At 47.5% G+C, this 21,870-nt stretch overlaps 1 protein-coding gene across 1 annotated transcript in view; it reads left to right on the top strand.

Annotated features, from left to right (window-relative positions):
* Positions 1 to 410: 410 nt before the first annotated feature.
* LOC123081172 (CASP-like protein 1U2) overlaps positions 411 to 21,870 on the top strand; it is a 37,237-nt gene continuing 15,777 nt past the window's right edge. The window contains exons 1-3 of the mRNA XM_044504063.1: positions 411 to 421; positions 502 to 664; positions 1,408 to 1,684. Coding sequence (XP_044359998.1) covers positions 411 to 421; positions 502 to 664; positions 1,408 to 1,684 — 451 coding nt within the window. The remainder of the gene's footprint in view (positions 422 to 501; positions 665 to 1,407; positions 1,685 to 21,870) is intronic.

Genomic DNA, 21,870 nt, shown 5'->3' on the forward strand with positions numbered 1-21,870 from the left:
ATTAATGATGATATTTGTCAGGATGATGCTGAGGCCAGTAATGCTGATGATGTAGAGGTAATCATTCTCTCCTCTGACTCCAGTCCTTTGCCTTCATTAAAATCCATCGGGCAAACCGGAAAGTTAAATTTTCTCATCCCCTTGCTTATTTGGATCCCCAATTTCTCATGAAGACTCAGCAACATGAAGTTCGCCGCACAACTCGGCACAGCGGCCAGGTAGTTACCTCCGCCGGTTTACCAAACAGTCCGGTTCGGAAACGTTGTTCAGAGGTCTCTAATTTTCTTGTCAGTGCTTACCCTAAAGCGGGCTGGTTTCGTCAACCCCTTAATCCATCTGACTCCGATTATCAGGTCACTTCCCATTCCTCATCTGGCGAGTCATCAGCTACTCAGTTGCCACCGCTGAAAATGTTGCTTGGGTAAGTTATACATTTCATTCTGTTTCTACTGCATCAATACATAGTATATGCCATATTTGACTGTTATTATGCTTTTTCAGGGCCAAGCCTAGGCCAAGCAAAAAGGCTCGTCTGGACAAAACAGCCGACGAAGAAACTGCCCCTGAACTGGACAGCGCCCCAAATCCTGAAGCGGCTATCTGCGAAGACACGCCCAATGATCCGCCATTGCAAGATGCTGATTTTACTGCTGAAGAAAGGCCTGTAAACACCTCCCTTCCTGCTGACCAGCCCAGAAGCCCAACCCGGATTGAAAAATCCACCAGTCCAATCCGGCCTGCCGACAAAACGACCATCCTTGGTCAAACCGGTGATAGCAAGGATGATGACGTTGTGATTACTGGCTTTGGCCATAGTGAACCGGGTAATCCGGTTGCTTTAGCCAAACACTCTGCCAAGGAAGAAACTGCCACCATGAACAAGGGCAAGTGGGATGTTGATCTGGCAACTTACGCCGCTCTGAACCCCCAAGACCTTCATTCTGGCTACCTGAACCGGCTGTATACCAGCCGTGATTATGAAGCTGGCCTGGTGAAGATGATGAAATAAAAATTCGAGGTAACCTCCATGTTCTTTTCCACTAGGAATTTTCAATTTGGATTAACTCTCCTAGCCCCCAAGGGCCGATTCAACTTTAGTATAGTTAAACAGGGACTTAACATAAACTCAATGCTTCAGAATCCACTGATGTAGCCCCCAAGGGTTGGTTCAACTTTAGCGTAGTTAAACCGGGACTGTAATGCATGTCGCCGCATCAGAACATGTTCGAGCAAATAGCCATTAGCCCCCAAGTGCCAAGTTGAATACCTGTATTGAGCTTGGGACTTTGTGATTCCGTTGATAGATGAGGATCAAATACGCATTAGCCCCCAAGTACCAAGTGTATGACTGGTTATGCACTTGGGACTTGTAATGAAGATACTTAACATGCTCCCTTGTTGTTGCAGAGTGACATACGCCAACAAGCCACACAAATCAATGATCTGCAAGAAAATCTGAAAACTCAACAGGCAGAAACCTCCAAGGCCAAGGATGAGCTGAAAACCGCCTTGACTACTATGGAGCAGCTCAAGGAGTGGTTCAAGTCTGAGCAGGCCGGCTGGGATACTGAAAAGGCCGCTTTAACCAGAAGGGCGGAAAATGCTGAGGCTGCCCTTAAACCGGTGGTGGATGAGCTGACCAGCGTGAAGCGGCAAGTGCACGGCATGACTGCTGCTATCTTTGGTAAGCTTCTTTTGACTTCTATAATAACTTGGCCTTTCTTATGATAAGTCCGGTTTGTGATTGCTCTTGTATTGCCGTAGGCACATGTATCGGTCACTTGGGGTCAGATGTTCGGATGAAATTGAAAGCTGCCTACACCTTAATAGAGCAGCTGTATACAGGAGCACAGCGGATCATCTCCACTGCATCACATAACAATCCAGCACCCTCCTTAATTGAAGATACCCTTAAGAGGTTGTCAATGCTTCCTGCCTGGATTGAAGAGCTGAAGAAATCTGCTGCTCGAACCGGCGCCATTAATGCCTTAATCCGGGCCAAAGCATGGGTGCCAAACTTTGATCCTGTGGAGGCAGCTCAGGGCTATCCCAGCTTGAAGGAAGACGGTTCAGAGTTCAACGAGGATGATCTGAGAGCGATAAACTGGGCGGTGCGTCCTCTGGCTTGCCAATTAGTCGAAGAAGCAAACTTGTCCCATTACCAAGCTCAATATGACGACCAGAACAAGCGAGTAACTGCACCTGTTCCTGAAGCCGAGAACCTGATCCCCCCAGTCCGTAAGCACACTTATGCTCCTGATATTGAACCATCTTCCCTGATCCATGAGGAGGCTGTCTTTCAAGCTTTAATGGGAATCGACGGGACCACTGTTGACTTCCAGCCGCTGGGCAGAGATGAAGAAGCTGAAGCGGCGCAGGACGACCCACAACCATCAGGCCGGGGCGGCGAGCAAGTATGAACCGGAAGCCGGTTTAAATAGCTGCTTCATTATTTTCCGCCAAAAAACAATGATCTTATTTGGGCACCATGTTGCCTTGTAATAGGATAGCCAATACTCTTGCCTTGAATATGCCTTCGTGCATAGGTACTGATACCTTTGCATGAATGATCGAAATTTTCAATCTATATTGCCTGCAGTCACAAAATCGTAAACCGCCACGGCGGTTTGTACCGCCAGTTGGCTTGTGACGTTCATATATATATGAAATGAAATATGGAGGTATACAATCAGAAATTGTGATACAAAATACCTGCCATCGCTGGGCATAAAGTTGGTTTAACTAATCTTGAAGCGGAGGTTGTATAAACCCTTACCATCAAAGGAGAAAAACAGCTCCTGTATTTATAATGCCGGTTTACAGCGTAAACCGTGCCGGGTCATGACAAGCCCCCTGTTACTCCATAATGGGTTGTTAACATAACAAACCAAACCGGTGAAACTATCTCCGGATTTAAAATGGACCGAATTTCGTCAATTGACAGTTTGAACCGGTTTAAAAATGTTGTCGGTTTAAGAAACACAACAATAATCAAATCAAAAAATCATGTAAGCAAAGGCAATGATAAACCGTTTGCAAAAAAGAAGGCTTTACTGAGCCGATCAGATGGTGTTACCATGGTCGGACACGATCAAGCTCCCTATAAGGTGTAGCTATGATTCAAGTCAGCCAGGTCCCCAACTGAAACCGTGGCATTATGCCGATCAAGTGGCGTGGCAATGGTTCGGGTTCGACCAAGCCCCCATGTGACTCTATGGCCTTAGGCCGATCAAGAGGCGTGACTGGTTCAGACTTGACCATGTCCCCAAGTGACCTGGTGGCTTTCGCCTATTAAAAGGTGTTGCATTGGTTCGGACACGACCAAGCCCCCAAGTAATATCACAAAGCTTTTGAAAAGCAAACTCAGGGGGTAAACCGGAGGCCGTTTTAAAACAGAACAACTCCATGTAACCACACGTGATGTAACAGAACAGAGACCCCGCTTTTAGCTGAGGCTCCGGTTTATTACTTTATTCATGATAGTACGACCCGATGGCTCGGGTATAATAGGGCCAAAGATGAGCTATGTTCCACGGCCTGTTGGTCTCCTCCTCTGACGTGCATGAGTCCTTATGCTCTCGAATGTCGATCAGGTAGTACGACCCGTTGTGCAGATTCTTGCTGATCACGAAAGGCCCCTCCCAAGGTGGGGATAACTTGTGCATATCAGTCTGGTCTTGGATGAGCCGAAGCACCAAATCTCCTTCTTGAAAAGTTCTGGTTCTGACCCGGCGACAATGGTAGCGACGAATATCCTGTTGGTAAATCGCCAAGCGGGCAGCTGCTATGTCACGCTCTTCATCCAACCGATCCAAAGCATCCTGCCGTGCCGTCTCCTTGTCCGCTTCAACATAAGCTGCCACACGAGGTGAATCATGACGGATGTCACTGGGGAGAACCGCCTCCGCTCCATAAACCATAAAGAACGGTGTGTATCCCGTGGACCTGTTAGGCGTAGTGTTGATACTCCATAACATAGACGGTAGCTCTTCTACCAAACAACCCGGTGTCCTCTGCAAAGGGACCATAAGCCGGGGCTTGATGCCTCTTAAGATCTCTTGATTAGCTCCTTCCGCTTGACCATTGGACTGTGGGTGTGCTACTGAAGAAACATCTAGCCGGATGTGCTCACGTTCGCAGAACTCTTTCATGGCACCTTTGGACAAGTTGGTACCATTATCTGTGATGATACTGTGTGGAAAACCAAACCGTAAAATCACCTTTTTGATGAACTGAACCGCCGTAGCTGCATCACACTTGCTAACAGGTTCTGCCTCCACCCACTTTGTAAATTTGTCAACCGCTACCAAGAGGTGGGTCTTTTTATCCTTGGACCTTTTAAAAGGTCCAACCATATCCAGCCCCCAAGACGCAAACGGCCAAGTAATTGGAATCATCCTCAATTCTTGGGCCGGTACATGAGCACGTCTGGAAAACTTTTGGCAACCATCACATCGTCTGACCAGATCTTCCGCATCAGCATGGGCGGTCAACCAATAGAAACCGTGGCGGAACGCTTTAGCCACTAAGGATTTTGAACCGGTGTGGTGGCCACAATCTCCTTCATGGATCGCACGCAATATTTCATAGCCTTCCTCAGGGGACACACAGCGTTGAAACGCCCCTGATAAGCTGCAATGATGCAATTCACCATTAACAATGGTCATAGACTTAGATCGCCGGACTACCTGCCGAGCCAACATCTCATCTTCTGGTAACTCGCCCCGGTTCATGTACGCAAGATAAGGGAGCGTCCAATCCGGAGTGACGTGAAGAGCTGCCACCAGTTGAGCCTCCGGATCAGGAATAGCCTAATCCGCTTCACCAGGGAGCTTGACCGACGGGTTGTGCAGTACGTCCAGAAAAACATTGGGCGGGACCGGTTTGCGTTGAGAGCCCAACCGGCTTAAAGCGTCCGCCGCTTCATTCTTCCGACGATCCACGTGGTCCACCTGATAGCCCTTGAAATGACCCGCGACGTTATCCACCTCACGACGATATGCAGCCATGAGTGGGTCCTTGGAATCCCAAGTGCCGGACACCTGTGAGCCACTAGGTCCGAGTCACCGAAGCACTTAACCCGGCTTAGATTCATCTCTTTAGCCATCCGGAGACCATGGAGCAAGGCTTCATACTCAGCTGCATTGTTAGTACAAGGGAACATTAAGCGAAGAACGTAACAAAACTTGTGACCTCGTGGGGAAGTTAGTACGACTCCAGCCCCCGAGCCCTCCAATTGCCTGGATCCATCAAAAAGGATGGTCCAATATGTGTGATCCGGCTTTTCTTCAGGTGCTTGCAACTCTGTCCAATCATTAATGAAATCCACAAGTGCTTGAGACTTTACCGCCGTCCGAGGCACGTACTTCAGACCGTGCGGCCCAAGCTCTATAGCCCACTTAGCAATCCGGCCAGTCGCTTCCCGGTTTTGTATGATATCGCCTAAGGGAGCAGAACTGACCACCATGATGGGGTGCCCTTGGAAATATTGCTTCAGCTTCCGGCTTGCCATAAAAACCCCATATACCAGCTTATGCCAATGCGGATACCTTTACTTAGATTCAATAAGTACCTCGCTGATATAATAAACCGGACATTGAACCGGATGCTCCTTCCCTGCCTCCTTCTGCTCTACCACAATGGCCATGCTAACCGCCCTAGCATTAGCAGCAACATATAGAAGAAGCGGCTCCTTGTCAATGGGAGCGGCGAGCACAGGCGGGTTGGCCAATTGCCGCTTTAAGTCCTCCAATGCTTCATCGGCAGCTGGACTCCAGACAAACTGATCTGTCTTTTTCAGCATCTGGTACAAAGGGATGGCCTTCTCTCCGAGGCGGCTGATAAACCGGCTCAGTGCGGCAATCCGGCCTGCCAAACGCTGGACGTCATTAATGCACTTCGGTTTAGCTAGGGAAGTAATAGCCGTAATCTTCTCCGGATTAGCTTCAATTCCCCTGTTGGACACGAGAAAACCCAATAACTTGCCTGCGGGAACACCAAAGACACATTTGGCCGGGTTGAGCATCATCTTGTAAACCCGCAGGTTGTCAAAGGTTTCCTTCAGATCGTTAATCAGTGTCTCCTTCTCCCTTGACTTGACCACAATATCATCCACATAGGCGTGCACATTACGGCCGATCTGTTTATGCAGGCAATTCTGTACACAGCGTTGATAAGTTGCTTGGGCGCTCTTGAGCCCAAAAGGCATAGATACATAGCAGAAGGCTCCAAAGGGAGTGATAAACGCCGTCTTCTCCTGGTCCTTAACTGCCATCTTGATCTGATGATACCCAGAATATGCATCCAAAAAGCTCAAACGCTCACAACCCGCAGTGGCATCAATAATCTGGTCAATGCGGGGGAGGGCAAAAGGATCTGCCGGACAAGCTTTGTTAAGATCTGTGTAATCCACACACATGCGCCAAGTGCCGTTTTTCTTAAGAACCAGCACTAGATTAGCAAGCCACTCTGGATGGAAGACTTCAACGATGAAACCAGCTGCTAAGAGCCTGGCCACTTCCTCTCCAATGGCCTTGCGCCTTTCTTCGTTAAACCGGCGGAGAAACTGCTTCACCGGTTTGTATTTGGGATCAACATTAAGAGTGTGCTCAGCGAGTTCCCTCGGTACACCTGGCATGTCAGAAGGCTTCCAGGCAAAAATGTCCCGATTCTCACGGATGAACTCGATGAGCACGCTTTCCTATTTCGGATCCAGGTTGGCACTGATGCTGAACTGCTTGGACGAATCGCCAAGTTTGAAGTCAACAAGCTTAGTCTCAGCTGCCGATTTGAATTTCAGGGCCGGATCATGCTCCGTGGTTGGCTTCTTCAACGGAGTAATGTCTGTTGGATCAACATTGTCCTTATAATATTTCAGCTCCTCGGTGGCACAAACCGACTCTCCATAAGCCGCATCACCTTCCTCACATTCCAAAGCGATCTTGCGGCTCCCATGAACCGTTATTGTCCCCTTATGACCCGGCATCTTGAGCTGCAAATAGATATAACAAGGTCGTGCCATGAACTTGGCATAAGCCGGACGCCCAAATAAGGCGTGATATGGACTTTGGATTTTTACCACTTCAAACGTCAATGTTTCCAATCTGGAGTCATATTCATCGCCAAAGGCCACCTCCAGAGCTATTTTACCAACCGGATATGCTGACTTGCCAGGTACCACACCATGGAACACTGTATTGGACGGTTTGAGATGTTTATCTATTAATCCCATACGACGGAAGGTCTCATAGTACAGGATGTTAATGCTGCTCCCTCCGTCCATGAGTACCTTGGTGAATTTATAACCTCCCACCTGAGGTGCTACCACCAGGGCTAGCTGAACCGGATTGTCGATCCGGGGAGGATGATCCTCTCTACTCCATACAAAGGGCTGCTCTGACCAGCGTAGGTAGTGAGGCACGGCCGGTTCAACAGTGTTGACTGCCCGCTTCTGAAGCTTCCGGTCTCGCTTGTCTAAGCTGGTGGTGAAAACATGGTACTGCCCACTATTCAACTGCTTTGGGTGGCTCTGATAACCCGACTGTTGCTGTTGCTGGTTGTAACCTCCTTGGCTATTCTGATTATTCTGATTGCTATGTCCGCCCGAAGTACCATTAAATCCTGAACCGGAATTTCCTCCACCGAAACCCGGCCCGGATCCTGAACCGCTGCCAGAACCTTGATCATACCGGAAAGCGTTGGAATTCTTGAACTCCTGCATAATGTAGCAATCCTTCCAGAGGTGGTTTGCTGGCGTCTCCGTCGCCCCGTGCTTCGGACAGGGCTGATTCAATAGATAGTTCAAGCGGTCCGGATTGGGATTAGGCGCTCCGCTTCGATTCGGCCGTTTACCCTTGCGCCGCTGGCCCTTGTCCTGCGCGTTGGTGTTGGCTACAAAGTCCATGTTACCATTCGCTTTACTCTTGCCTCCACCATTACCTGCCGAATGATGTTGCCGGCCCTTGGAGCTGCTGTTCTTCTTTCCCTTCCCTGTCTTGTCATCGTCAGACTCAGGATCCTTGGTACTATCAGAATCAGCATACTTCACTAAAGCTCCCATGAGAGTGCCCATGTCATTACAAAACCGCTTCATGCGTCCCAACTTCAACTTTAAAGGCGTGAACCGGCAATTGCCCTTCAGGGTTATGATCGCAGAGTCAGCGTTGATCCGGTTTGATGAATGCAGGATTTCCGAAACGCGACATACCCAATGGGTTGTTGACTCTCCTTCCCCCTGGACACAAGCCGCTAAGTCCACTACAGACATGGGCTGCTTACAGGTATCTTTGAAATTCTGGATAAAACGGGTCCGCAACTGGGCCCATGAACTGATAGAATTGGGTGGCAAGCTCTTCAACCAAGTTCGGGCCGTGCCTTCGAGCATCATGGTGAAGTACTTTGCACACGCGGCCTCGTCCACATCCAGCATCTCCATGGCCATCTCATAACTTTCTACCCACGCTTCTGGAGCTAAATCGGCAGTGTAATTTGGCACCTTGCGCGGACCCTTGAAGTCTTTGGGCAGGCGCACATTGCGTAAAGCGGGGACGAGACACGGCACCCCCAAAGAGCTAGAGGTAACCCCAGGCTCGACCGAGAAGGTCGAACGAACCGGCGTAGGCTGATAAACCTGATGTTGTGCTGCTAACTCAGCCTCCCTGCGTGCTCGGGCCCGGTCCACCACCTCCTGGGTGTTATCGACACCACCTGTCGGGTTATTGCCCCGGGGCACACCACACCGCGCGTTTCTTGAAACGGCGGGTTCATCCACGTGCCTGCTATAGCTCCAGCTTGGACGGGGGGTAGAATGGATCCGGTCGCGGCTGTATGAATACGCTTCCTGTTGAACTAAAGCTGTCCTAAGGAGCTCCTTGACCCGGCGCGTCTCTACTGCCTGTGGTGAATCACCTTCAATTGGGATAGCTTCCAGCCGTGCCGCGGCTGCAACAAGGTTATCCATCGGATTGGAGTAGTGACCCGGAGGTGTTTGCACAGCCTGAGGCGTACTAGTGTTATGGTGAGGTATATCTATTAAACGGGGCTGAACCGGCACGCCCGTCCCAGGTGCTTCCGCCCGGTTTACCGCCGGCGGATTACAAGTTCCCGCTCCGAGGGTGTTGAAGAGGTCCCTTCCTCCGAAACCTGAGGGCAAACGAGATCTGTATTTCCTCTTCATGACTTCATGTGATGCATTCTGATCCAACATGAGTCTATAAGCTTGTGCATCTAAAGCGGCCTGCTCCGCCGTCATCCTGGCGTCTACAGCTGCTAGATCCGCTTTAGCCTGAGCAATTTGTTCCTTCACCTTCGCAATTTCCGCGTCATGAGCATCCTGATCCGCCGGATTGGCCTCTGTCATGAGCGCAGCCAACGCGTCGAACAGATCTGATAAAACTTGATCCGGTGGGCGCACAGGGCCTCCTGCCCCGGCAGCCGTCGCCGCTGTTGAACCGGCCATCGTTGCTGCAGCGGTCGAAGAGTGAAGCACTGCTTGTGTACCGGCCATGAATATCCCGACCCGGTTGGGCAGATCGGAGGGATCCGAAATACTGTCACCATCGGAACAGCCTACAATCCGGCCATCTTGTAGCTGATATAGAGATTCAGTTTCTCCGGTTGACGACTCGTCGTCAGAGCAGACGACGGTTTCGCCACCAGATTCTGATCCGTCCTCATAACTTCCTCCGTGGATGACTCCCACAAAGGCACGCTTCACGGCTGGTTTAGTCTGGGCAGATCTCGTACGCTGAGCCGTCTCGACGAGGTCGGTGCAGATGTCCGGCTCAGGCCCTAGCTCACCGATCTTGCCGATGAAAACGTGTATGCCACCAAAGGGGACCCGGTATCCGTACTCGATTGAACCGGTCTCGGGGCCCCATCCTGCGTCGTCGATGTAGAGCTTGCCGCGACGACTCTTGGTCATCCGGCCCACAGCATAGCCTTCGAGTCCTTCGAACTTGCCCTGCAAGATCATCAAACCATCGTGCGATAGCCCCACGGTGGGCGCCAACTGTCGTGGGTTTGTCACGGCAGATGTCCTCATGAAAGGACTTAGTCGTGGAGCCATCGCAATGAGTTAACTTGAAGGGGTTAAAGCGGACGCAAAGACACAAGAGTTATACTAGTTCGGCCCCTTCGATGAAGGTAAAAGCCTATGTCTAGTTGTGATGGGATTGATATGGTCTCGATGACTAGGGAGCAAATAAGCTTCGCCTAGGCCTCGAATTCTCGTCCTTGAACCGCCCCGGGTCGTCCCCTTATATACACGAGTGACGCCCGTTGGTTCATAGAATCCCGATCTCCGGTTCATATTTGCATCCGGGTTGGTCTCTCCCTATTCCTAACCTTACAATACAAGTTTACATACCAGGCCGGTTTATGGCTATAGGTGCTAAACCGACTACAGGCCTTGGGCCCTTACTTTCATGCCTCTTGGGCTTTTACACCGTTGCACTACTGATGAAGTTAACCCGACCCAGATAGGCCGGTTTACGCCCAGTAGTAATATCTCCAACAGTGTTGGTCACATGACGATGTGAACTATGTATGTTAATCATATACAGATATGAATATTGGTATTAAATCACAGGGCGATGTGAACTAGATTATTAACTCTAGTGCAAGTGGGAGACTGAAGGAAATATACCCTAGAGGCAATAATAAAGTTATTATTTATTTCCTTATTTCATGATAAATGTTTATTATTCATGCTAGAATTGTATTAACCGGAAACATAATGCATGTGTGAATATATGGACAAACATAGTGTCACTAGTATGCCTCTACCTGACTAGCTCGTTGATCAAAGATGGTTATGTTTCCTAACCATAGACATGTGTTGTCATTTGATTAACGGGATCACATCATTAGGAGAATGATGTGATTGACATGACCCATTCCGTTAGCTTAGCACACGATCGTTTAGTATATTGCTATTGCTTTCTTCATGACTTATACATGTTCCTATGACTATGAGATTATTTAAGTCCCGTTTACCGGAGGAACACTTTGTGTGCTACCAAACGTCACAACATAACTGGGTGATTATAAAGGATCTCTACAGGTGTCTCCAAAGGTACATGTTGGGTTGGCGTATTTCGAGATTAGGATTTGTCACTCCGATTGTCGGAGAGGTATCTCTGGGCCCTCTCGGTAATGCACATCACTTAAGCCTTGCAAGCATTGCAACTAATGAGTTAGTTGTGAGATGATGTATTACGGAACGAGTAAAGAGACTTGCCGGTAACGAGATTGAACTAGGTATTGAGATACCGACGATCGAATCTCGGGCAAGTAACATACCGATGACAAAGGAACAACGTATGTTGTTATGCGGTTTGACCGATAAAGATCTTCGTACAATATGTGGGAGCCAATATGAGCATCCAGGTTCCGCTATTGGTTATTGACCGGAAACGTGTTTCGGTCATGTCTACATTATTCTCGAACCCGTAGGGTCCGCACGCTTAAGGTTTTGATGACAGTTATATTATGAGTTTATGAGTTTTGATGTACCGAACGAGTTCGGAGTCCCGGATGAGATCGGGGACATGACGAGGAGTCTCAAAATGGTCGAGACGTAAGGATCGATATATTGGACGACTATATTCGGACTTCGGAAAGGTTCCGAGTGATTCGGGTATTTTTCGGAGTACAGGAGAGTTACGGGAATTCGTATTGGGCCTTGATGGGCCATACGGGAAAGGAGAGAAAGGGACCAAAGGGTGGCCCCACCCCTCCCCATGGACTAGTCCGAATTGGACTAGGGAGGGGGGGCGCCCCCTTCCTTCCTTCTCCTTCTCCCTTCCCTTTCCTTCTCTCCTACTCCTACTACTTGGAAGGACTCCTAGTTGGACTAGGAAAGGGGGAATCCTACTCCCGGTGGGAGTAGGACTCCCCTAGGGCGCGCCATAGAGAGGGCCGGCCCTCCCCTCCTCCACTCCTTTATATACGGGGGCAGGGGGCACCCCATAGACACAAGTTGATCTTCTTGATCGTTCCTTAGCCGTGTGCGGTGCCCCCCTCAACCATATTCCACCTCGGTCATATCGTTACGGTGCTTAGGCGAAGCCCTGCGCTGGTAGAACATCATCATCATCACCACGCCGTCGTGCTGACGGAACTCATCCCCGACACCCTGCTGGATCGGAGTCCGGGGATCGTCATCGAGCTGAACGTGTGCTGAACTCGGAGGTGCCGTACGTTCGGTACTTGGATCGGTCGGATCGTGAAGACGTACGACTACATCAACCGCGTTGTCATAACGCTTCCGCTTTCGGTCTACGAGGGTACGTGGACACACTCTCCCCTCTCGTTGCTATGCATCACCATGATCTTGCGTGTGCGTAGGAAATTTTTTGAAATTACTACGTTCCCCAACACCAGCTGCTAGAATCATTTGTTGATTAAGTTGACAAAGCCGTGCGTACACATCCGCTTAGCAGGCCCACAAGCCAATCACCAAATCTGATGGGTCCCAGCTGTCAACGGGATGAATAATTTTTTTCGCAAAACAAGGAGGCACTTCCTTCCGTGCGAAGATATAGCCGGTGGGTCCCAGCTGTCAGGTGGAGGAAACATTTTTTTCCAGCTTAATAAGGAGGAACTTTCCTTGCGTGTGACCATGGACCTCGTGGGTCCCAGCCGTCAGGCTCTCCACGTACAGTCCTCTTCGGATGACTCTCGTTTGTTGACCACGCCGCACCGAACACAGCGAGGTGGTGGACGACGGCGAGGCCCCGGACAGGAACAACTCGGAGATGGGAAAACGCGGCAGTGGAGTCGCAGATTGAGAGGAGGAGAAGGGTTATAACTGGTTTTGTTGCAATTCATATCAAACTCAGGTTCACAGGACACGTTCATATTCATAGCCAACATGCACTATCAACAACTCAAAATATTCATATATACACAAGCTCAGCATATCTATGCATCCAAATGATTGATAGATCACATGACAATATTCATACATAATTCACAAAAAGATTCAGATATACACATGTTCAGTATGTTTATGCATCCAAATGATTGAGATCACAGCCAATATGATCCATGGACGAACTTTAATTACCTAGGGTACAGACTGGTAAATGGTGTTCAATCAGAGGTACTTCTTGCTAAAATTAGTTCTTGTACGAGTAAACTTTCGAGTACATAAGAGGCAGCACAGACAATCTAAACTTTGCTTGTAGGTTTATCCTCAAATAGTGGCCTCGTGCCGACGGAGGTTTGAGCAACTTGGCCACTACTTTCATCCAACTAGTTTACTGGCTCATCTTGGTCCTGTATCTCGCCAAAATTCTACATTGCAGACGAGAAAGGAGGCGGTTGAGAAAATGAACCACCCAAATTTTTTGTGCAGTTCAACTGAAATGGAGCATCCTTGGCGTGCAGACTGATTAAGTCCCAGATGAATATACGCGTCAGCCAACTTGTCTGGAATCTTTAGACTCCATGCCATATAGTTCGCTACCATATGTGCCGATAACCAAAAGGCACAAGTTGGGACCAAAGACTGGACTGCGTTTTTTGGGATATGCACCAAGCAATATTTTTGGCGTTCACTCTCCTAATACTTGGAGTTTGACAATTGGTTGACGCCGGTTGATACTCGAATGAATATAGGCACTTCTTGTCAACATCGATGCTTGTCTGAGTGAACTTTGGAGTATATAGCAGCAGCATAAGTACCTGTCCATCTGATCATTTTGTGCAGTTCTACCGAAATCACCCGATGTAATGATTTGCCTGCGAGTTCAGGCTCCAAATTACTCCTTTATTAAATCGGCAAACAGTAGCACAATACCAAATTACCAATACATATGACAGGCACAATAATCAGGATAAAGACCAGTACCAACCTGTGTGAGGTAGCATATCAATTACTATTTCCTTTGACTGGAAGCCGAGATAAGCCAAGCGACTGAGAGCAAAGGAAGAAAGCAAGCGGATATTAGCGGCTGACAGGAAAGGACGGAAGCTGTCGAGGCAATGAAGCACCCAAAGTTTTTGAGCAGTTCCACCAAAATCGAGCATCCCTGTTGACACATATATTGAGAGAGTGAGATTACTGTAATAGTGGGACTAGTTGATGAAACATACACTAACAAATAGAAGCACCCTCATTATCTTAATGGGTAAAGTTAGCAACATAGTAGTCTTGCTTAAAGAGAGGTATTAGTTTATTTAATCAGTGCCAATTAGCTCAACTCAACACTCAAAGCATTGCCATTTATCATAGGCTGCAAAACTTAAAAGTGCAAAGATAAAGGAGTTTCTCATGACAGTAGCACGATACAAATAGAGATGACAGCAAACTAATATGGATGAAGGCCTTAGGCCCGTACCAACCTGAGAAAAAAGCTTATTCAAGTAGTCCCATAAGAGATGATAAAGCACTCACTGGAATCACACAATAGTATATATTTTTGTGCACTTCAAATGTATGGTTGAAATCACTCTTGTTTACCAGTGCTGAGATTATATCGAAAGATTATCAAGAACTTCCAGCAGAGTTAAAGCACTGGCTGGGATACAGTTCATTGTATTGTCTTGTGTAGTTCCACTAAAATGTATGATTGGCACAACATGATCCCTGTTTGCACAAGTAGGAACAAGGTGAAACCATCATTAGCTTAGTGAGAAAGGATAGGAAGACATTAGCATATTACTCAAACAGTAGCATCAAATTCATGATGGACAATACGCAAAACATTGCCTCATTGAACCAATGGCAATAAATTGACATGCAAAACAATAGCACTATTATGTCATGACACTAATAATATTCCCTCCCTGCTCCACCACATGATTCACCTCCATAGACAAACATTCACACGTACATGATTCAGCATAGGGTCCTACTAAAGATTTGTTTAACTCCAACAGGAAAATTAGGCAGTAATAAATTAGTGGTACTTAAGTGCTCCTAATTAATTAAGTGAGACAACAGAAGTGGAAGGGCTCCCTGGAGGATCGTCTCACATGTAAGGTAGTCGTTGCCGGAGCCCTTGAATAGCCTCGACTGAGGCCTCTGGCTTCAGCAAGGTCGCCTTGGCACTGTTTATTATTCTTCTTCTTCCTCTTGATGCTATGTTTCTCTTTCTCCTCACCAGTTGGTGAAACCAAGTACATGATTGGCCTTCTAATTCAGAATTGGTTTTGTTAGTGAGGGAGTACAAGTGTACTAGTAAAAAACAGCATTAATTTCTCATGGCAGTCAGAAAATAGAGATGAACACATGCATTAAATATCATTCTTACCTAAAGGAAGGTTATTGCCCCAATATGGATGATGAGGATTGGAACACAGACCTCCCTTTGTGCAGTTCCACCAAAATGAACCAACTGTTCCATCTGACATTGCAGTTAAGCAGCACAAAAGTCACTTCTTTTAAGAAGAGTTTTGTGCAGTGCACCAAAAGGTCACAACAGCAACTAGGTGAATTGGATATCCCTGTTTGCACAAAAAGGCACACAGGAAACAGTCAGAGTCTCAAACAATTACAGGAAAAAACATTTGGCTAAACTTGTCAGAGTCTCAAACAATTACAGGCAAAAACAGTGGCATGGCTTCATTTTTACCAGGGACATTATACTAAGAACAGCTAAGGCTGCATTCGGTTCACAGGTTTGGTGCAGGATTTTCATAGGAACACAATTCCTACCGTATTCTTTCCCTTCCAACCGTTCGGAACACGGGAAAGGTGAATAGTGTTTCATAGGAAAGCTGGTCTGGTAGTACTGATTCCATCGGATTATAAACATCCACGCGCTGCTCATTTTTTGGGCGGAAGCCCGAGGCAGGCGCTCGCTGCCATGCATTAGACAGGTTGTTGTGCTGTGTTTGCCGGAATAAAAAAATCAACCTATGTGTGGTACGTGAGGTGAGGACAAGAGTAGTCACTGTGCAGCTGAATAAACAAATAGCATCTCATACTGCCAAGCATGCTACTCTAAAAAAACAAATATGTACATTTCGTAGTCCATCCGAACACATTCTCTTGAGAGTTTCCTCCGGTTCGCTGTTCCATAGTTTTATACCTACATTCTTTTCCTATTCCTCTATTTTCATCAAGACCTATGTTTTCTGCCCCTTTATTCCGACCGGAGCCTAAATATTTGGTATAAGGGCATGGGACAGTGGGTGCACCAGCAGTACAGCACCATGTACGTAAACAGGGGCATAAAGTGGTGATTCATAGTTTGTTAAACAAACATCCAAGAAACATATCTGGGTTGGTCCCATTTTTGTTCACTCTAGCCACCTACTCCTATGTGTGGATAGAAAATCTAGTCCTGGTCATACCACTGTGTACAACGTTACCCCTACATTTCCCTTTTCGACCAAGAGACCGGTTGGATGACCAGTCTGTACTACTTTCATCCCCTTTCCTTCCTGTTTGTACCAAGTCCGATGTACATACTAAATTCTCCCACCCCCACTTTATTTCAATGACAAGTATTTTCGGACAGAGGGAGTACAAGATTCGACTCCATGAAGTAGCTTTACCTCTAACATAGAAGAAAAAAATAGGTGACGTTGGACCATCCGATCGAGAGGGGCTGAGAGGTAGAAAATGATGCACATGCAGCGACGTAGCGAGCTGGGGAAGTAGAGCTAAGGCGGTTTCGAACAAAGATATACCTGAAGGTCGTCGGGATGTGGATAGGTGGGCGGCGGGAGGCCGGATCCGCCCACAGGCAACGACGAAGGGATCGGAGGACCTCTCGCGCCGGCGCTCGGCCAGAGATAACGGTGCGGCCGGCAGTGGGTCTCCTCCCTCACTGTCGACAACGGCCCAAACGCTGCCCCTCCTCCCCTTCACCGGCGGAGGGGGATATGTCCGGATCTGTAACCAGCGGTGAGGATAGAAAGCCAGTGTTTTTTGAAGGGAGAAAGACAGGGTTACTACCCCTATCTTGTTTAGATCTGGAGAGGATGAGAGTGTGTGAATAGAGCAGCCCTAGCAAGCAAGCGCGAAGGCTCCGGCCTAGAAATAAGCAGTGGGGTAGTTTTCCTTTTTCACTCCATCAAAACAATCGTTTAAAATTATGTACTATACTAGTACATGCCAGGTCGCGGTTTTTTTTAGTTGTTGATTGTTTTTTGAGATAGCTACCCGCTTGTTCCAAGTGGTCTTACGGTGTGCCAGGTCGCACTTTGTATCGTTCAAGTTTGGTAGTACTACAAGTCCCTCCGTTAAATGAACAACCACCCCTCGTAAAAATTGTGAACAAGCCCACAGCTAAAATTAGCGGAAACGTGGGTTGCCCCAACATGCATTATTATTTATATTTTTTACTCCCTCCGTCCTTAAATATAAGTCTTTTTTATTAGCCACACCTAAGACAAGAATTTTTTTATTAGCAGTTAACCCCACATGTCATAAACACAAAAATTGTGGCAAGATTCCCTTAGGCAAGCCAAAGTGTGTCTAACAATTTGAGCAACTCAGGTTAGGAAAGTGTGGCAAGTGTGGGAAAAATAATGTGGCAACATAAGACAAACATAGTCACAATCCAAACAGCCCCGTGATTTTTTGTGACATGCATGAAAATTTGGTTAGTTAAATTTATAGTCAAAATTTGGCAAGGTGCATCAAATCAACACATGCAAGTATCAAAAGGAAAGTCACGGCATGCATGCATGCGTTGTACTCCCTCCTTTTCCAAATATAAGTGTTTTTAGAGATTGCAACAAGTGACTACTCCCTCCATTCCTAAATGTAAGTCTTTTTAGGGATTCCACTACAAACTACATACGGATGTATATAGACATATTTTAGAGTGTAGATTCACTCATTTTGTTTCGTATGTACTCCAGTTCATAGTGAAATCTCTAAAAAGACTTATATTTTGGAACGGAGGGAGTACATACGAAGCAGAATATGTCTACTCCTACATATGAAGTAGCCCATTTGAAATGTGTAAAAAGAGTTTTATCGAATGCGGTGCTTTGATGTGTCGCGTCAACTCGTACAAGCCCGAGAAATTTGATTACTACGACGCCCTCTCCCTCGCGGACTGAGCTCCGGTGCCTTAACTGCACCTGCCTTTGGCTGCATGACAGGTGGGTCAACCACCTGTTTGGCCCACCTGTCATGGACGCAAAGGCAGGAGCAGTAAGTAGAAGCTTTCGCTACACGCTATCCCTCCTGCATGAGGTGGACGGACATGCAGCAGTGGATTCGATACTGTAGAAGCAGGGGTAACATCATTGTTCGTCTTCTCGAAGAGGCGAAGAGCCAAGTGCAAACAGAACGTGGCAGTTGCGAACGCTCGTGTGGTGCGGTTCCTTGGAGTACTAGCCAGGCTCTTGCATGAGACAAAATTGCTATTGTTTAACAATTAAACTCCATTATCCATTGGTTGATACTCATTCTGCATAGGTCCACGCGCTTAGCACCATTTCCTCCTGGGGTCACCAATGTTTATTTGCTAATTAATAGCATTCCATGCAATGAACTAGCCATTGCAAGTCATTAAAAGCATGCACACATCTCATCTCTTATTGGTTGATACGTATGTCAAGAAACAAGAAACAAGGTAGAAGTTAATGCACCGCGCCTAAGTGTTTTGGGACTATTTGGTTTTCGTAAGATGACTTACACACCTAGACGGAGGGAGTAGTATAGACCTGTAAACCAAAAAGGAGTATTTGCCTTTCTAGAGATTTCAACAAGTGACTAGACTTCGGCTCAAAAAAACAAGTGACTAGACTACACCGTGTGCAGTATCCCCTCCCCTCCGGTTTATAGGGCTCAAATCTCAAATCTCATGAACCAAGGCATTTTGCGATTGGAGGAATGTATCTCATACTTTACAAAACTACCCTAATTAAACTCATGCATTAATTACGTAGTTCTCTCGTTTTCCTCTCCGCCTTGGTCGCGGTGCACAATATTGAGGCTAGCCATAGCGGGAGTAACTTAGGTAGTAACTTAACACATCCCAAGACAATTTTGCTTATGTGGCAAGTATTTTATGAGGAAAGAGGTGCTTGTGGTAACATAATATGTTACTGTAACATAGCGCTTTCCGAGGCAAAATGAGTCTATGAGATAATAAATGAAGCAATCTATGATACTACTACTATGTTACTTTGCACTATGGAGGTAGTAACTTACACTAGTGTCATATGCATGACACTAGTCTAAGTTACTCCCCACTATGACCAGCCTGAGAGAGTGCTTTGATACGTTTTAGTCTCATGACTAAAAGTAGTGGGACTAAAACTTGTTAGCCTCATCCATGCTTGGATCCAAATACTAAAGAGACAAAAATCAAGTTAATGACATTTCAAAGCATCCGGGCCCGCGTGCCATCCACCAAATCACAGCGAGGTGCTACAGTCGAGACTCACCTGTCACCCCGGTGTGGCCGTCATGACCCGTCATATCACAAAACCCACACCTTTACCAGCAGTGGTAAGGTGGCCTCCAAGTTGGACTGGACGAAGCAACCATCATTTCATTGGAACGCTCGTTCAAGCCCTTTCTTCCCTTTCTTGAAGAAAACCTCACTCCAAGCTACTCACTTCTGCCATTTTTCTTCTCTACCGATGAAGGAAAGGTGGGCGAATCAATTATGCTGCTATATTTTCATTCCAATAATCTTATTTTTGCGAAGCACCGACCGATTCTCACATCCTATTCTTTTCCCGTTTTCATTGCGATTGTGGTTTCCTTTAGATTGCTTTTTGTTTGTCAGTTCATTGATGGATCCTGGAGCACTAGGCAAAGAGTTGCCGGTGGACAACCCACTGGAGACAGCGATCTCCAGGAAGCGAGCACCGACCCATGTTGGCGGGCCAACCCATGGAGACGAAGAACTCCAAGAAATAAGCACTGGCCAAAGAGTTGAGGACGTTGGCGGACGAACTCCTCAAAGAAAGTTGGAAGAACAGCAAGGGCCCCACCGTGCCTACCCCAGGAGCTCTGATTGCCACCTATGTGAGGCTCAAGACCGAGTTTGAGGAGATAGTCGCCGTTGAGAAGCAGTATTCCCCTGGCAAGGTGATGGCCCCCATCGAGGACGAGGAGATGGCCCCCGGAGGGATGAGATCCCCCGGTGAGCTGCATAAGGTAAAAAATAATGGCTTATTACCATAGTTGTGGTTTTTGATTATTTGCAATGTGCTTGCTAATATGTTAGTGTTGTGCACGTGCCGGTGGTTGTCCTTGATGATTCCGATGTCGTGGCCCATCCTGTTGGCATCGCCCAGGAGATCGATTCTGATACCGATGTCCATCCTGTGGACATCGCCCCAAAGATCGATTCCGATGTCGCGGTCAGTCCTGTGGACATCACCCCAGAAATCGATTCCCATGCCGTTGTCCGTGCTGTGGTCATTGCCCGAGAGATCGATGACAAGAAATAGTTGGTCGCGCTAATCCTTCAGGGTAGTTTGCATTGCCCTGTGTTTAATTACCAGAATGATGCGTGTTATCAAACCATCTTAGGGCTAGTGCACTGTCTTGTGTGGGCGGATCTTGCTACTTTTGTTTGATAGTGAATCATGCGATGAATCATGCGAACCCTCTCTGAGTTATGGAAACAGATGTATCCTCACCAGCTTTTGATGTAATATATGGCATGCTTAGATGTAAGTTTGAACTGTTTATCATATCAGCAGGGCTTGTTTGATGATTCTTGGGGTTAGTAGGCTAGCTATTGTGCGAGCTATAGTACTTGCAAAACACTCACCGAAGAGAAACGTTGGGGCTGATGAGCTCGCGGTACCCTTATACTTATCCCTCATCGATCGACCAATAGCCCTAGATCCTAAAATTGTGGGCTTAGCGATCGATCAGACAATAGTCGACATACATTCAGGGCTCATTTGGTTCATAGGGTAGGAAAATCGTAGCAAAAGTACAGAGAACGTGCAACACAAAATCATAGCAGTGTAGAGACATACTCCCTCCGTGCCAAAATAGATGACCTAGGCGGGCTAGTTTGGCCTAGTGGGTTTCAGTGATATGACGTGGTACAGTGCCGTCCAGTCTTCGCGTGTGGTAGCAGTATTACGGGTACAGTAAGTTTTCTTGAAGAAGCGGAATTCAACGAAGTCATGATGGTTCCTTCGTCCGAACAACTTACGGTGGGAAAGGTTGGGCCTGCGATACGACCGGGGTAGACCAGGATAATTTTGTGCATGGCAGGTGGACCAGGATGGTCGACGTCCCACATGTCGGCAAATGAAAGTATTTTCTCCGATATAGAGGATGAGCAACGAGTATTCATTGTTTATTTTTGATGAAAGCTATTGTCTCCACTGTTACTCCTTGACTTTGTCAATGCCTCTCTCTCCTCCACATAAGCGGGGACTACTTGCTATGCATGCAGCGGGCAGCTGGCGTCTTGAGGGCCAGGGCGGTGAGAGCGGGTTCCGGAAGTGGTCCGGACTCCAGCATGGCCCACCTCACATTATCACCATATATTTCTTGGAGTCCGTGCGCGGCGGGCGGGCGATCTCTTCTCCCTCCCCCATTTCTCTCTTCTCAGCCGACGCTCGCCGAGCAATTAGATTTCGGCTATCGACGGTTTATTCAATTACGGTCCCACATATCAGTGAAATTGCAAGACAACGCGTGTCCTCTTTGGTGAGCGGCGTGCGAGCCGGACTGTCGGGGTTGTGACGCGTACGAGTCGTAAGTGTGCCGCCTTTTCCTTTAGAACTTGCGAAGCGTAACATTTTCGCGCGGTCGATCGATAGAAATCCAGAACAAAATGACGAGGGCAGTGTTTTCCCGCTCGTTAGGCGGGCTAGTTCGAGTGATATGACGTGCTACAGTGCCGTCCACTTGCTCCATTTTTATGTAAGCAAGAGTTTACACTCGTACGCGGGAGGAGTGCGAAACACCGCGGA

Source organism: Triticum aestivum, chromosome 1B, assembly GCF_018294505.1.
Source record: "Triticum aestivum cultivar Chinese Spring chromosome 1B, IWGSC CS RefSeq v2.1, whole genome shotgun sequence".
Taxonomy (NCBI): Eukaryota; Viridiplantae; Streptophyta; class Magnoliopsida; order Poales; family Poaceae; genus Triticum; species Triticum aestivum.